Source organism: Oncorhynchus keta, chromosome 29 (assembly GCF_023373465.1).
Source record: "Oncorhynchus keta strain PuntledgeMale-10-30-2019 chromosome 29, Oket_V2, whole genome shotgun sequence".
NCBI classification, from domain to species: domain Eukaryota; kingdom Metazoa; phylum Chordata; class Actinopteri; order Salmoniformes; family Salmonidae; genus Oncorhynchus; species Oncorhynchus keta.
The window spans coordinates 53,266,463-53,284,418 of NC_068449.1; the positions used below are offsets into that span (position 1 = coordinate 53,266,463).

Here is a 17,956-nt window from a genome sequence, read left to right on the forward strand (position 1 = left end):
AATAGACTAACTCACAATGACTCAGATAGTTGATATTCTAATAGACTAACTCACAATGACTCAGATAGTTGATATTCTAATAGACTAACTCACAATGACTCAGATAGTTGATATTCTAATAGACTAACTCACAATGACTCAGATAGTTGATATTCTAATAGACTAACTCACAATATAACTCAGATAGTTGATATTCTAATAGACTAACTCACAATGACTCAGATAGTTGATATTCTAATAGACTAACTCACAATGACTCAGATAGTTGATATTCTAATAGACTAACTCACAATGACTCAGATAGTTGATATTCTAATAGACTAACTCACAATATAACTCAGATAGTTGATATTCTAATAGACTAACTCACAATGACTCAGATAGTTGATATTCTAATAGACTAACTCACAATGACTCAGATAGTTGATATTCTAATAGACTATCTGAGTCATTGTGAGTTAGTCTATTAGAATATCAACTATCTGAGTCAATGTGGAAGCCAATGAAAACGAAATGTCTTCCATCGATTGCAAATGAACGTCGTGGAAGATAAGCACATATCTGTTTGAATATGGATTTTGGCATTTTAAGTTCCTTTGGGGTTTTTGTGGGAGTTTTGATCCTATTGAGGTTTTTTGCTTCACTGATTTGTATGTGGGGTTGGGTTGTGGGGAAGTGTGTGGGGTTGGGTTGTGGGGAAGTGTGTGGGGTTGGGTTGTGGGGAAGTGTGTGGGGTTGGGTTGTGGGGAAGTGTGCGGGGTTGGGTTGTGGGGAAGTGTGCGGGGTTGGGTTGTGGGCACCAAATGTTAATCAAGTTATGTATTTCAATCCAGAGTTATACCGCCCTAAAATGATTCATTGACAGTTATAATGTAATCTATATACTGTACATGATGCAGTTAGTGAATGGAGGCAGTTCGTGAATGGAATGGAATCCCACTCTGTTACTGTTTGTTCACACATGTACTATTCAACCACCACCATAACACTGTATGACAAGGCCCTACAAGAAAGGCTGTCTGCCAAACCCAGGCCTCTATGACTCCCAGCGCTAGCAGGGGTTTTTGTTCTGTTCAGTTAATATACAGACATACAGGTTGTTCCTTATCAGATCACTTTGCCAGATATAAAGCTGAAACAGATCCCTGAAAACACAAAGAGGTCTTCCAGGAGCAACTACAGTCTAGATAGCCACTGAGGGACAAAGACACCATTCTCCAGTCTCACACTGTTTCCGTACAAGCCCTCCAACATCCAAAGTGCCACCTACCCCTCTCTCACCTCAGAGATTCCTCTCTCTCACCCCAGAGAGGTAAACAGATTCCTCTCTACCCTCTCACCTTATAGAGGTAACAAGTTCCTCTCTACCCTCTCACCTCAGAGAGGTAAACATATTCCTCTCTACCCTCTCACCTCAGAGAGGTAAACAGATTCCTCTCTACCCTTTCACCTCAGAGAGGTACACCGATTCCTCTCTACCCTCTCTCACCTCAGAGAGGTACACAGACTCCTCTCTACCCTCTCTCACCTCAGAGAAGTGCACAGACTCCTCTCTACCCTCTCTCACCTCAGAGAAGTGCACAGACTCCTCTCTACCCTCTCTCACCTCAGAGAGGAGAGATGCTCCAGGTGGGTTTCGTTTACTAACGTATGCCACATTCATTTGTTCAATCTCTCATTGGTTCTCTTGTTCGCCTGTTCAAAAGATCTCTGCTCATGTGTCATATTAGACTGCATGTGGTTTGCTGTGGTAATAGAATTGCTTATTGCGATGCTAACTCAATTATTCCTGAGAGCCCTTATCTGTGGTGCCGGGGTACGAGCCGTCTTGGCTCTGGATGATCATCAGCATTCAGCAGCTTGTGAATTTGAGAACAAAGGAGGTAGCTACCCCTCGGAGGCGAGAGGGCTCACTGAGGAGTAATTGAATTGTTTCTTGTTGTTGACGTTGTTGCCGGTGCCTGGCGCCAGCGAACACGGTGGGGAAGGCTAGCGAGGAGGAAAGCTAATCTTCCATCACTCCTTCATTTTACTAGCCCGCTAAACACACACACACACACACACACACACACACACACACACACACACACACACACACACACACACACACACACACACACACACACACACACACACACACACACACACACACACACACACACACACACACACACAGAGACACTCAGTTTTTGATGAACTCCTCTCCCTCTCCCCTGTTCTCTGGCACTCTCATTCACCCTCTCTCTCTTTTTCATTCTGCCTCCCTTTATCTCGCTCTCTGTCTGTATTTCTCCCTACCTCACCACCCTCCCATCCCACTCATTCAATCTCCCTCTCTTCCCTCTGATTTCTTGCAGACGGAGCAGTTTGTGCATGCGCTCAAAGACGAGCTGGTGAAGAGCGCCTTGCTGGCCCTCCACGCTGCACAGCCTGGCTATGTTACAAAGAACCAGAACCAGACCCTGCCAGGCCACCAGGGTCACAGCCACCAGGACCACCCTAGTCCCAGCCAGAGGGGTCAACAAGGCCAGAGTCCACCCCAGAACCCAGGCCACAGTCCTGGGCAGCCATCGGCTACAGACAGCCCTGTGGTGGTGTGTAATAATGTGGATGGTGGTTCCCAGACGGCTCACAACAGAGAAGACGGGCAGGCTCCTCTGAAGCGCCAGGACTCCATACAGTGTCATAAGGAGTACGACGAGGAGGAATGGGCAAGTCCTGCTGTTTCTATACCATCATCTCACTCTGTGTCTGCTCTGCTCTGTCTGTCTGTGGGTCTCTGTCCCCCTTCTTCCTCTCTCTCAATTCAATTCAAGGGCTTTAATGGCATGGGAAACATGTTAACATTGCCAAAACAAGTGAAATAAACAATACAAAAATGAACAGTAAACATAACGCTCAAAGACTTTCCAGAAGAATAAAGACATTTCAAATGTCATATAATGTACAGTGTTGTAATGATGTGCAAATAGTTAAAGTACAAAAGGGAAAATAATCCAAATATAAAAATGGGTTGTATTTACAATGGTGTTTGTTCTTCACTGGTCGCCCTTTTCTTGTGGCAACACGTCACAAATCTTGCTGTTGTCATGGTACACTGGTATTTCACCCAATAGTTCATCAAAATTGGACTTGTTTTCAAATTCTTTGTGGGTCTGTTTTAATCTGAGGGAAATATGCGTCTCTAATATTGTCATACATTTGGCAGGAGGTTAGGAAGTGCAGCTCAGTTTCCACATCATTGTGTGGGCAGTGTGCATATAGCCTGTCTTCTCTTGAGAGCCATGTCTGCCTACGGCAGCCTTTCTCAATGGCAATGCTATGCTCACTGAGTCTGTACATAGTCAAAGCTCACTCACTCTCTCTGTTTGTCTTTCTCTCTGTCTCTCTCTATCGCTCTCTCACTCTCTCTGTCTCTGTCACTCTCTCTGTCTCTCACTCTCTGTCTCGGTCTCTCTCTCTCTCTCTCTCTCTCTCTCTCTCTCTCTCTCTCTCTCTCTCTCTCTCTCTCTCTCTCTCTCTCTCCCTCTTTGCCAGTGCAAGTCTAAAATTGGCTGTATCTGTTGATAAATAAATGTTAGTATCAGTTACAGAAGTCTTAAGAAACGGTGTGTGCGCGTGCCGTGCGGGTTAATAGAAACGATGGGGACTCCATCGTCCAATGAAGCCAGAGCTGACAGCAGGGACTTAGCCGGAGTCACACACTACAATTCCTAATCAGACAACTGTCTGCCTTTGAGAAGAGTTCAAAAACACTCACCTCTGAGACAAAGGACATCCAAACTGCACTCCAACACACACACACTAAGCCATGCTTGGCAAGCCTAATTACTTTCCCCAACAGGCAGAAAGTGAATAAATCAATTAAAAAAGGTGGGTATTATGAGGACAATGCGAAACAGAGGAGTTTGGAGGCTTTCCACTCCAAAGTAGAAAAGCACTTTGAGAGTTATCTCTTCAAGCAGGCTGCAATTGCCATCTACTGAGAGTAGAGAAACTCTTCATAGTGCTTCTGTGACCGATTTGATTTTGAGACAATGAGAGTTAAAGGCTAGTAGAACTCTGGTGATAAGGGCTTTGAACAGCCAACGTCCAATCATACTCAAACCCACTGTAGTGGCCCAAGGCAGAGATATACATCCATATTTAACATGGTTGATATTATTTATTACATTCTATGTTTTGGGATCAAATAGTACCTTGAACATCGTGGTTCGCTAACAGACAGGTGTGGAACGTGGATTGGTCTTCCAGACAGATCACATGGGGCGGCAGGTAGCCTAGTGGTTAGAACGTTGGACTAGTAAGCGAAAGGTTACAAGATTGAATCCCCAAGCTGACAAGATAAAAATCTGTCGTTCTGCCCCTGAACAAGGCAGTTAACCCACTGTTCCTTGGCCGTCATTGTAAATAAGTCTTAACTGACTTGCCTAGTTAAATAAAAATAAACATGCAGATTGACATCTTTCCTTTACACACACACACACACACACACACACACACACACACACACACACACACACACACACACACACACACACACACACACACACACACACACACACAGAGGCCAGGTGCTGATGTTGTGTTTGTCTCCTCTAGGACAGGGTGTGGGCCAACGTGGCGAAGAGCCTCAACTGTGTCATCGCCATGGTGGACAAGCTCCAGGAGCAGGAACCAATCAACAACAACCAGGAACAACCAATCCCTAAGCAGGTCCTGGCTGACGTCATCACCTCCCACAACCCCGGTAAGAGTTTCACCGCTGAATGTGTCGTATATCAAAGAGTGACTCAAGTAAGAGTTAACAGAAAACCACGGCTCTACACCCATAACAATGTCCTATAGCCTAGTCCCAGATCTATTGGTGTTGTCTTGCCATGTTGATATCACCTACATACAGTTATAAAGTCCTGCAATACCAACCAGAAAGACTTCCATAGAGTCCTGGATGTATCTAGATGGCACAAGCTCTCGTCCTCGGTCTTAACTCCTTCTCACCATAGGGTGGCAGTCACGTCCCACGACAGCCAGTATTTGGTCTGCACAAAATCTGCACACACACACACTCAGGCTCTCAGAAATGACAGAATGAAGCACGGGAGGTTGGTGGCACCTTAGTCGGGGAGGACGGGCTCGTGGTAATGACTGGAGCATACAGCTAACTACATCATACGCGTGATGCCATTCTATTCACTCCGTTCCAGCCATTATTATAAGCCCTCCTCCCCTCAGCAGCCTCCACTGGAATTAAGGTAAGGAGGAGAGAGTGCATAAATAACCACAGAGAAGTGGAGCAAGGACCTCTTGTTATTCACACCCAGATGTTATCTCCCCTGCATCCAATCAAATCCTCCCTCAGGCCTCTGCTCAGACGAGGGCGTGTCGTGTCTCTACTAATGCCAAGTGGTTGGCAGAATGGTGCCAGCTTAAGCCTGACTGGGCGAAGTTGTTGGCTCCCATATCAGGATAGTGTGCGTGTGCATGTTGGTGAATCATTACTGTGTATGAGCATGGCAGCCGATCCAGTGACACGTCTTTGTCCAAACATTCACAGAGGTAAGCAGGACCTACAGCATTTTATTAAGGTAGAGAACAGACACAGAGGTAAGCAGGACCTACAGCATTTTATTAAGGTAGAGAACAGACACAGAGGTAAGCAGGACCTACAGCATTTTATTAAGGTAGAGAACAGACACAGGGAGTAAGCAGGACCTACAGCATTTTATTAAGGTAGAGAACAGACACAGAGGTAAGCAGGACCTACAGCATTTTATTAAGGTAGAGAACAGACACAGGGAGTAAGCAGGACCTACAGCATTTTATTAAGGTAGAGAACAGACACAGAGGTAAGCAGGACCTACAGCATTTTATTAAGGTAGAGAACAGACACAGAGGTAAGCAGGACCTACAGCATTTTATTAAGGTAGAGAACAGACACAGAGGTAAGCAGGACCTACAGCATTTTATTAAGGTAGAGAACAGACACAGAGGTAAGCAGGACCTACAGCATTTTATTAAGGTAGAGAACAGACACAGGGAGTAAGCAGGACCTACAGCATTTTATTAAGGTAGAGAACAGACACAGGGTAAGCAGGACCTACAGCATTTTATTAAGGTAGAGAACAGACACAGAGGTAAGCAGGACCTACAGCATTTTATTAAGGTAGAGAACAGACACAGGAGTAAGCAGGACCTACAGCATTTTATTAAGGTAGAGAACATTACAGGTAGAGAACAGACACAGAACAGGACCTACAGCATTTTATTAAGGTAGAGAACAGACACAGAGGTAAGCAGGACCTACAGCATTTTATTAAGGTAGAGAACAGACACAGGGAGTAAACAGGACCTGCAGCATTTTATTAAGGTAGAGAACAGACACAGAGGTAAGCAGGACCTACAGCATTTTATTAAGGTAGAGAACAGACACAGGAGTAAACAGGACCTGCAGCATTTTATTAAGGTAGAGAACAGACACAGGTAAGCAGGACCTACAGCATTTTATTAAGGTAGAGAACAGACACAGGGAGTAAACAGGACCTGCAGCAGAGAGAACAGACACAGAGGTAAGCAGGACCTACAGCATTTTATTAAGGTAGAGAACAGACCACAGGGAGTAAACAGGACCTACAGCATTTTATTAAGGTAGAGAACAGGACCTACAGCATTTTATTAAGGTAGAGAACAGACCACAGGAGTAAACAGGACCTACAGCATTTTATTAAGGTAGAGAACAGACCACAGGGAGTAAACAGGACCTACAGCATTTTATTAAGGTAGAGAACAGACCACAGGGAGTAAGCAGGACCTACAGCATTTTATTAAGGTAGAGAACAGACACAGAGGTAAGCAGGACCTACAGCAGAGAACAGACACAGGGTGTAAACAGGACCTGCAGCATTTTATTAAGGTAGAGAACAGACACAGGGAGTAAACAGGACCTGCAGCATTTTATTAAGGTAGAGAACAGACCACAGGGAGTAAGCAGGACCTACAGCATTTTATTAAGGTAGAGAACAGACACAGGGAGTAAGCAGGACCTACAGCATTTTATTAAGGTAGAGAACAGACACAGGAGTAAACAGGACCTACAGCATTTTATTAAGGTAGAGAACAGACACAGGAGTAAACAGGACCTAGCATTTTATTTAGAGAACAGACACAGGGAGTAGACAGGACCTACAGCATTTTATTAAGGTAGAGAAGAGACACAGGGAGTAAACAGGACCTACAGCATTTTATTAAGGTAGAGAAGAGACACAAGCAGGACCTACAGCATTTTTTAGGTTAGCAGGACCTACAGGTAGAGAACAGACCACAGGAGTAAGCAGGACCTACAGCATTTTATTAAGGTAGAGAACAGACCACAGGGAGTAAGCAGGACCTACAGCATTTTATTAAGGTAGAGAACAGACACAGGGAGTAAGCAGGACCTACAGCATTTTATTAAGGTAGAGAACAGACACAGAGGTAAGCAGGACCTACAGCATTTTATTAAGGTAGAGAACAGACACAGGGAGTAAGCAGGACCTACAGCATTTTATTAAGGTAGAGAACAGACACAGAGGTAAGCAGGACCTACAGCATTTTATTAAGGTAGAGAACAGACACAGAGGTAAGCAGGACCTACAGCATTTTATTAAGGTAGAGAACAGACACAGGGAGTAAGCAGGACCTACAGCATTTTATTAAGGTAGAGAACAGACACAGAGGTAAGCAGGACCTACAGCATTTTATTAAGGTAGAGAACAGACACAGAGGTAAGCAGGACCTACAGCATTTTATTAAGGTAGAGAACAGACACAGGGAGTGGTCATCCTCAACTGTTTGAAGAGAAAGGGAAGATTAATTAGTTGTTTTTCTCTGTGGCCCTGTTCAGGCCGAGGGCTGTGATTGGTCCAGCCAAGACTCCCATTGACAAGGCATTGTGGGAGTTTGTCTGTTTTGACAGGGACCGTTGGGAAGAGGAAGGGTTGAATGTGTGTATAGTGTGTTTTCAAAACCAGATGAGGCATGATTTATTTGGCAAGGGGAACCCAGATGTTGAGTGATAAGATTTTTTAAAATCTGCTTTGTGTGGGGGTGGAGGAGATGTGTGTGTGTGTGTGTGTGTGTGTGCGTACTTGTTTTCAATTTGTGAGTGAAAGAGAGGGTGAGGAGGAGTGTGGGATTAAAGAGATTTGATGAGTTTTTCCTGGCTTTTGTTGACATAGGCAGTCAGTGGGGAAAAAACTATATTTAAAGTTTTTCCACAATGGTGTTCCTCACACCATCACATGTAGAGGCTTCGTCACAGCATTGGATCCATGGAAGAAAGGGGGATACCTAGTCAGTTGTACAACTGAATGCATTCAACTGAAATGTGTCTCCTCTGAATCAGAGGGAGGTCTTCACTTGCATACAGTTTGATAGAACTCGGCAGGTATATTGGCCTAAACATCTTGGAGAACTAACCACAGTTCTTCTGTGGATTTAGGCAGCCTCAGGTGCTTCTCTCTCTTCATGTAATCCCAGACAGACTTGATGATGTTGAGATCAGGGCTCTGTGGGGGCCATACCATCACTTCCAGGACTCCTCGTTCTTCTTTACGCTGATAGTTCATGCTGCAGAATAAATTTAGGGGCAATGGTATTGCATGATGGATAAGAATCTGCCTGTACTTCTCAGCATTGAGGAGAAAATGAATTCAGATCCAAATCCCAAATTATCCCAACTCCATTTGCAGAAATGCAGCCCCAAACTTGCAAGGAACCTCCACCATGCTTCACTGTTGCCTGCAGACCCTCATTCGTGTACCCCTCTCCAGCCCTTCTGCGAACAAACTGCCTTCTGCTACAGCCAAATATTTGACTCATCAGTCCAGAGCACCTGTTGCCATTTTTCTGCACCCCAGTTCCTGTGTTCTCGTGCATAGTTGAGTCACTTGGCCTTGTTTCCACGTCGGAGGTACGCAAGTCTTCCATGAAGGCCACTTCTGACCAGACTTCTCCGGACAGTCGATGGGTGTACCATGGTCCCACTGTTTTCTGCCAATTCTGAGCAGATGGCACTGCTGAACATCTTCCCTTTGCGAAGGGAAGTAAGCTTGATGTCTTTCATCTGCTGCAGTAAGTTTCCTTGGCCGACCACTGAGTCTACGGTCCTCAACGTTGCCCGTTTCTATGTGCTTCTTCAAAAGAGCTTGGACATCTGGAAACCCCTGTCTGCCTTGACATTTCTGCCTGGAAGAGACCTGTCTGCCTTAATGTCTGCCTGGAAGAGACCTGTCTGCCTTAATGTCTGCCTGGAAGAGACCTGTCTGCCTTAATGTCTGCCTGGAAGAGACCTGTCTGCCTTAATGTCTGCCTGGAAGAGACCTGTCTGCCTTAATGTCTGCCTGGAAGAGACCTGTCTGCCTTAATGTCTGCCTGGAAGAGACCTGTCTGCCTTAATGTCTGCCTGGGAGAGACCTTGCTGATGCAGTATAACTACCTTGTGTCTTGTTGCTGTGCTCAGTCTTGCCATGGTGTATGACTTTTGACAGAAAACTGTCTTCAGCAACCTTACCGTTGTTGAGTTTGGTTGTTCCTCACCCAGTTTTTATTCCTCCTACACAGCTGATTCTGTTTCAGTTAATGATTGTGTTTCAATCTACATATTGAATTGATGATCATTAGCACCTGTTTGGTATAATTGTTTAATCATACATTTAGACTATATGCCTACAAAATGCCTGACCTTGTGCAGGTGAACCTAGAAGAATTGATGCTGTTATGAAGGCAAAGGGTGGTCTCACCAAATATGGATTTCATTTAGATGTTTCTTCTGTTCACTCACTTTGCATTTTGTTAATTGATAAATATAATCTATTAACATGTCTATTTTTGAAAGCATTCTTACTTTGCAACATTATTTCACATCTGCTAAAACTTTTGCACAGTACTGTATGTTTTCTAGTTTCTTGAAGTACTTTGCAAATGCAACTTATTTCGGTGTAAAAACTGAAATGGTCTATTCATTCCTTTTCCGTTTTAATAGACATCTTATCCAGAACAACTTACAGTAGTGAGAGCTTCCATTTTCATACTTTATTATACTGGTCCCCCGTGGGAATCAAACCCACAACCCTGGCATTGCAAGCACCATGCTTTACCAACTGATCATCACAAACCACTTGATGTCTCAATGTACTTAATTACTGTATTCTGCATTGTTTTCCTTCATGGTGATGGAAAGTCAACCGGTACAAACCTAGATGACCAGCCTCTGTACAATACAGTAATGTACATTTACATTCAGTGGTTTGTAAGGATGGTAAATTAGTACTGCACAAAAATTGGTTGTTTTCCATGTTATCCCATGTTATTCCATGTTAATTTGAAGGTAGACCTTGAAATATATCCACAGGTACACCTCCAATTGACTAAAATACTGTCAGTTAGCCTATCAGAGGCTTCTAAAGCCATGACATAATTTTCTGGAATTTCCCAAGCTGTTTAAAGGCACAGTCAACTTAGTGTATGTAAACTTCTGACCCACTGGAATTGTGATACAGTGAATTATAAGTGAACTAATCTGTCTGTAAACAATTGTTGGAAAATTACTTGTCATGCACAAAGTAGATGTCCTAACCGACTTGCCAAAACTATAGTTTGTTAACAAGAAATTTGTGGAATGGTTGAAAAATGAGTTTTAATGACTCCAACCTAAGTGTATGTAAACTTCTGATTTCAACTGTATATCAGTCCACTACAGAGGTTTATATCAGTCCACTACAGAGGTTTATATCAGTCCACTACAGATGTCTATATCGGTCCACTACAGAGGTCTATATCAGTCCACTACAGAGGTCTATATCAGTCCACTACAGAGGTCTATATCAGTCCACTACAGAGGTCTATATCAGTCCACTACAGAGGTCTATATCAGTCCACTACAGAGGTCTATATCAGTCCACTACAGAGGTCTATATCAGTCCACTACAGAGGTCTATATCAGTCCACTACAGAGGTTTATATCAGTCCACTACAGAGGTTTATATCAGTCCACTACAGAGGTCTATATCAGTCCACTACAGAGGTCTATATCAGTCCACTACAGAGGTCTATATCAGTCCACTACAGAGGTTTATATCAGTCCACTACAGAGGTCTATATCAGTCCACTACAGAGGTCTATATCAGTCCACTACAGAGGTCTATATCAGTCCACTACAGAGGTCTATATCAGTCCACTACAGAGGTTTATATCAGTCCACTACAGAGGTCTATATCAGTCCACTACAGAGGTCTATATCAGTCCACTACAGAGGTCTATATCAGTCCACTACAGAGGTCTATATCAGTCCACTACAGAGGTCTATATCAGTCCACTACAGAGGTTTATATCAGTCCACTACAGAGGTTTATATCAGTCCACTACAGAGGTTTATATCAGTCCACTACAGAGGTTTATATCAGTCCACTACAGAGGTCTATATCAGTCCACTACAGAGGTCTATATCAGTCCACTACAGAGGTCTATATCAGTCCACTACAGAGGTCTATATCAGTCCACTACAGAGGTTTATATCAGTCCACTACAGAGGTCTATATCAGTCCACTACAGAGGTTTATATCAGTCCACTACAGAGGTCTATATCAGTCCACTACAGAGGTTTATATCAGTCCACTACAGAGGTCTATATCAGTCCACTACAGAGGTCTATATCAGTCCACTACAGAGGTCCATATCAATCCACTATAAGTCTATATCAGTCCACTACAGAGGTCTATATCAGTCCACTACGGAGGTCCATATCAATCCACTATGGAAGTCTATATCAGTCCACTACAGAGGTCTATATCAGTCCACTACGGAGGTCCATATCAATCCACTATGGAAGTCTATATCAGTCCACTGGACAGAGGTCTATATCAGTGCACTACTGTTGGAGGTATATATTTTTCAATGCCACTATTTTTGGAAGTCTATTTTGTTTTACGTCTATGAAAACAGAAATTGAAATGGATCCTACTGCAGATTTTCCAGGGGTTGCGGGGGGCTCTGGTCAGCTACAGAGGTCTATATCAGTCCAATGGACCAGGAGATATGGAACAGTGAAACACCATATCAGTATCCACAGTCATTATGAAACAAGTCTATATCAGTCCACATTATGAAACACCAGGTCTTGGGTTATACTGCAGTATCCAGCAGTCATTATGAAACACCAGCCTCTTGGGAATAGTCATTAAAACACCAGTGGGTTCATACTGCAGTATCCAGCAGTCATTATGAAAACCAGCCTCTTGGGTTCATACTGCAGTATCCAGCAGTTTTTAAATGCTATTTTTTGTATTAATTATATTTTGTTTTATTCAGATTTTTTGGGGGTTCAACAGTCATTATGAAACACCAGCCTCTTGGGTTCATACTGGTCAGTCATTTGAAACACCAGCCTCTTGGGTTCATAAGTATCCAACAGTCATTATGAAACACCAGCCTCTTGGGTTCATACTGCAGTATCACAGTCATTATGAAAACCAGCCTCTTGGGTCTGGAAATGAAACACCAGGAGATATGGTAACAGTCATTATGAAACACCAGCCTCTTGGGTTCCTACTGCAGTATCCAACAGTCATTATGAAACACCAGCCTCTTGGGTTCATACTGCAGTATCCAGCAGTCATTATGAAACACCAGCCTCTTGGGTTCATCCTAACACATTATGAAACACCAGTATCCAACAGTCATTATGAAACACCAGCCTCTTGGGATCCTACTGCAGTATCCAACAGTCATTATGAAACACCAGCCTCTTGGGTTCATACTGCAGTATCTAACAGGCATTATGAAACACCAGCCTCTTGGGTTCATACTGCAGTATCCAGCAGTCATTATGAAACACCAGCCTCTTGGGTTCCTACTGCAGTATCCAGCAGTCATTATGAAACACCAGCCTCTTGGGTTCATACTGCAGTATCCAACAGTCATTATGAAACACCAGCCTCTTGGGTTCATACTGCAGTATCCAACAGTCATTATGAAACACCAGCCTCTTGGGTTCATACTGCAGTATCCAGCAGTCATTATGAAACACCAGCCTCTTGGGTTCATACTGCAGTATCCAACAGTCATTATGAAACACCAGCCTCTTGGGTTCATACTGCAGTATCCAGCAGTCATTATGAAACACCAGCCTCTTGGGTTCATACTGCAGTATCCAACAGTCATTATGAAACACCAGCCTCTTGGGTTCATACTGCAGTATCCAACAGTCATTATGAAACACCAGCCTCTTGGGTTCATACTGCAGTATCCACCAGTCATTATGAAACACCAGCCTCTTGGGTTCATACTGCAGTATTCAACAGTCATTATGAAACACCAGCCTCTTGGGTTCATACTGCAGTATCCAACAGTCATTATGAAACACCAGCCTCTTGGGTTCATACTGCAGTATCCAACAGTCATTATGAAACACCAGCCTCTTGGGTTCATACTGCAGTATTCAACAGTCATTATGAAACACCAGCCTCTTGGGTTCATACTGCAGTATCCAACAGTCATTATGAAACACCAGCCTCTTGGGTTCATACTGCAGTATCCAACAGTCATTATGAAACACCAGCCTCTTGGGTTCATACTGCAGTATCCAACAGTCATTATGAAACACCAGCCTCTTGGGTTCATACTGCAGTATTCAACAGTCATTATGAAACACCAGCCTCTTGGGTTCATACTGCAGTATTCAACAGTCATTATGAAACACCAGCCTCTTGGGTTCACTCCACATGACCACTACATTCTCAAACCTCACTAAAACTGGATGCTTTCTGCCTTGACCCCTACTTTGACCCCACTGATGTTTGATATATATTTGCTTCAGATAAGTTTTGAATCCACAATTGTTTCTAAATTGGAGACCCTAGAAGCTAAACAAACTGTCTAAACTATAAACAAATCATTTAGATGCAACTAAATTAGATGTGTTAGAGCTGCAACCAGCTGCAAAACATTTCTCAAACGTTTAAACAAACCACTGAAAGGGTGTTCAGTCCTTGGAGAACATACCGTAACTGAAGTTTTGAAACATTCTTCAAGATGGCAACCTAACATTTTCATCAACAATTCTCATCGTCTTTAATGCTGATGCATTTCTAGACTCCTTAATCAGCACAACTACATTTACATTTACATCTAAGTCATTTAGCAGACGCTCTTATCCAGAGCGACTTACAAATTGGTGCATTCACCTTATGACATCCAGTGGAACAGCCACTTTACAATAGTGCATCTAAATCTTTTAAGGGGGGTGAGAAGGATTACTTTATCCTATCCTAGGTATTCCTTAAAGAGGTGGGGTTTCAGGTGTCTCCGGAAGGTGGTGATTGACTCCGCTGTCCTGGCGTCGTGAGGGAGTGTGTTCCACCATTGGGGAGCCAGAGCAGCGAACAGTTTTGACTGGGCTGAGTGGGAACTGTACTTCCTCAGTGGTAGGGAGGCGAGCAGGCCAGAGGTGGATGAACGCAGTGCCCTTGTTTGGGTGTAGGGCCTGATCAGAGCCTGGAGGTACTGAGGTGCCGTTCCCCTCACAGCTCCGTAGGCAAGCACCATGGTCTTGTAGCGGATGCGAGCTTCAACTGGAAGCCAGTGGAGAGAGCGGAGGAGCGGAGGAACTAAAGATGTAGAGAAATCAGGACACATCAAGATTCCAACATAAACTGTGTAATATATGGTTCTCATGTCTTCTCCTGACATGTATGTTGCAGAAGGGGATTGGCAGGAGCAGCTCTGCCCTCTGGTGGTGAGGTTGAAGGAGTGCGTCGCAGAGGTGGTGGTGCGGGCCAGGAGGGCCATGACCTTCGTCCTGCTGCAGGAGGCGGCCTGCAGCATCCCCCAGGGACTGTTCCTCAAGCAGAGGAGGGATGTGGTCTTCAGTCAGGCGGTAGGTGGCCACCTGTGAAATGAGGACTCCACTTTGGAAACAGCCTATAGATATTTGGTGCAATTGATTTGTCATGTCAAGGCTCTTTAACCAATGCCAACGTTTTTCAGCTGTTAGGAAGCTAGTTAGGATGTACAGTATCAAACCACCATTCAACGGCATGTGTTTGTTTACATAATTTACACAAGAGATTAGTTAGCATTTCACTGACTATGTTTCTACTGAAACAGCTCCTAATCCTAACATAATGCAGTAATTGGAAGTGATCCAGCAAGTCTTTGAAACTGATCCGGTAGCAGCTCAGACTACTTGCAGGAAAATTACATTCAGAGATGGTTTGAATTACCTTGTGACCTAGATAAACTAGTATTTTATCAGCTGATAATGCATTAGAATGTCATAATGTTCCAAACATAATCTCTGCAGCAGGGGGTTAACTCAGTCCACAGTTGGGCGGTAGGCTTTTGTGTGAATTAGGGCTGAACCCCATTAGTTGACTGGAATGACATGGACCTCTGCATTTATTTTTGGCCAAGTGTTTCTGTAATTACACAAAGACAAATATAACTGTGCCCATCTCAGTGAACTAATCCATTGCGAAGGCCTAGACTAAAAGCCAATTTATGTTTGATCTGAAAATGTGGTCGGAGGCTCCATATGGAAGGTGTGAGGCAATTATGGAGCCTTCAGAGGCACACAGAGGCCAAGTCGAGCTCTGTACCACATCGCCATGCACCTCTTAAATGTTGTAACAATGCAGAGGGCTCTGCATTGACATGATTGGTTGACGGTAGTTGGGGCCGGTACATCCTGTATAAACACAATCTCACTTCCTTGACAACTTCCTTCACAACAGCTCTTCACTGCTCCGTGAAGCTCAAGAAGTATGAATGTCCTGACTTCTGCAGAGGCCGTATCACAGTAAATGCTGCATGGCCAATGCAGACGTCGGACTGACCATGCAGCACCCAGATGCACGATGCACTTCTCTCTCCAGAATGAGCTCTCTCCCGTCAATTTGTGCGCATTCATTTTTCACAACTTCACTGTGTGTATTGTTTACGGTTGGTTGTTAGTGTATATCATGTTTCATTACATATATCACCAGTAGTACATTTACCATCCTTCATTCCTATAATTTCTAATATACAATGTCTGATAGTATTTCTGATTGGCTTAATACACCACCCCTAATGAGCTGTGGAGCTTCTCAAAGTAACGTTTTCTTCACCTCAGACAGCAAGCAAACTGTCTTTTTTGTGTTTTACATCCGTCGAGAATGACAATAGTTCCTCAATGTATTTGAAAAATCTTTCCAGCTCTCTCACTTTTGGTAACCACTCAGCGCGAAAGGGAAAATGTCATGCTCGGATCCAGTGCAAACATCATAAAATAGTTCTACCTGATTACTTCTTATCAGTGATTGACTTGGACTGAAATAGGTTCCCATACTCATTTTGGGTGCTGTTACTGTTTTATATTTAGGTGCAGGAGCTCCACAATACTTTTGATATAATATTCACAAGCATTAGAACATTCTAGGTGCTGCTACTAGCTCCGGTGAGCTCCTGCCCAAGTCAAGCACTGCATCTTTTCCCATGCGCAAATACCCTACAGCTGTGTCTGTCTCGAGCTCACTGGAAATGGGCCTCAGAATATTTATTTTATCATGATATTTTCTATCTGCGGGCTGCAATGAAGGCCTTATTATAAATGAAATGCAATTCTTCCACGTAAATGTGCATAGAATAACTATAACTGGCACACAGATCAGTAGAAAGGGTAAGAAACATTGGCATTCCACATGAGAATGGTTGCAGACTCCTCGTGTAGCTTATTACCGGCAACTTCAGGAGAGTAACGGACGAATCTGCGAAAGCCAGCAGGAGCGAGAGAATGGTTGGGTCAGGTTAAGGTTTTTTTCTCCTGGTTATCTAGATCTCTGGCTCCCTCTTGAGTAATTTGTGTGTTATTTAATCAAACAGTAAGCTTAAAGCATCTGACAAGCTCAATGCATATAGTTGATTTTATTGAAACACATTTATTGAAACACATATTTTTGGAGGCGGGGACTGCCCTAGTGTGAATGCCTTACCCTTTGCCCAACTGGATACAGAGATAAAACATATTTAAATGGATGATGTGGATGAATTATATAGTGTGCCGTGTTGCTTTTTGATTGAACCCTGACGATGTGCCATGTTGATTTTTAATTGAATCCTGTGTGTGTGTGTGTGTGTGTGTGTGTGTGTGTGTGTGTGTGTGTGTGTGTGTGTGTGTGTGTGTGTGTGTGTGTGTGTGTGTGTGTGTGTGTGTGTGTGTGTGTGTGTGTGTGCAGCTAGCTGCGTTGGCGTGTGGTTTCGTCATGAGGCTGTACGCGGGGATGGAGGATAAGGGCTTCCTCAGGCAGCTCCACCTAGTGGGCCTGGTGGCACAGTTTGAAAGCCTGCTAAGCACCTACAGTGAGTACTCTAGTAGGGTCAAAGGTCTACTGTCTTACACACTGATCTAAGGTCTGTTTTTGCATTTACACCCCTATTGAGGGAAGGTAAGCTCATCCGAGATCTGTGTCTAAGGGTAACTTTTACCTAAAGGATTTCCCAATTTGAAAGGTCCTTCAAGACTAACAAAGAGTACAGGAAGTTGTATAACATGCTTTTATACAGTAACGCACAATTAATAAAGATGGTACCAATTGATAATCGTTTGTACCATTTGTCATAATTGTGCATTACCATGATAGAATGTGTAATGCAGTTTAAAACCATTATATTTCCATGATCCACTTCCATGCCATTGTATAAATTAGGCAATGCTATGGTATTATTTAGGTGCATGGCAGTACCATCATACTTCAAAGCTAAAACCACGGTACATTTCCATGATTCAGATCTATACCATAGTATAAATTATGCATATTATTTATTTATTTATTATATTTAGGTACAATGGTAATTTCATGGTAGTACCATCATACTTCAAGGCTAAAACCATAGCACATTTGCTGAGATTAAGACTGTACCATGGTATTAGTGAAAATACAAT

General features: G+C 43.4%; 1 protein-coding gene and 1 long non-coding RNA gene across 11 annotated transcripts in view; one reads left to right on the forward strand and one right to left on the reverse strand.

Moving 5' to 3' along the window:
• Positions 1-17,956, forward strand: part of LOC118373765 (type II inositol 3,4-bisphosphate 4-phosphatase) — a 263,035-nt gene that overhangs the window by 224,360 nt on the left and 20,719 nt on the right. For all 10 annotated transcript variants that reach the window (XR_008086480.1, XR_008086479.1, XM_052486795.1 and 7 more), the window contains 4 exons: positions 2,358-2,711; positions 4,603-4,750; positions 14,736-14,911; positions 17,250-17,373. Coding sequence is in view for 8 of the 10 variants with exons in the window: in XM_052486795.1 (XP_052342755.1) it covers positions 2,358-2,711; positions 4,603-4,750; positions 14,736-14,911; positions 17,250-17,373 (802 nt within the window). In the remaining 2 variants the exon portion in view is untranslated. The remainder of the gene's footprint in view (positions 1-2,357; positions 2,712-4,602; positions 4,751-14,735; positions 14,912-17,249; positions 17,374-17,956) is intronic.
• LOC127913678 (uncharacterized) lies at positions 5,572-6,789 on the reverse strand. The gene is made up of 3 exons (XR_008086481.1): positions 6,712-6,789; positions 5,813-5,908; positions 5,572-5,763 (listed from the first exon to the last, which is right to left on the reverse strand). It is a non-coding gene; the product is annotated as an uncharacterized LOC127913678 (long non-coding RNA).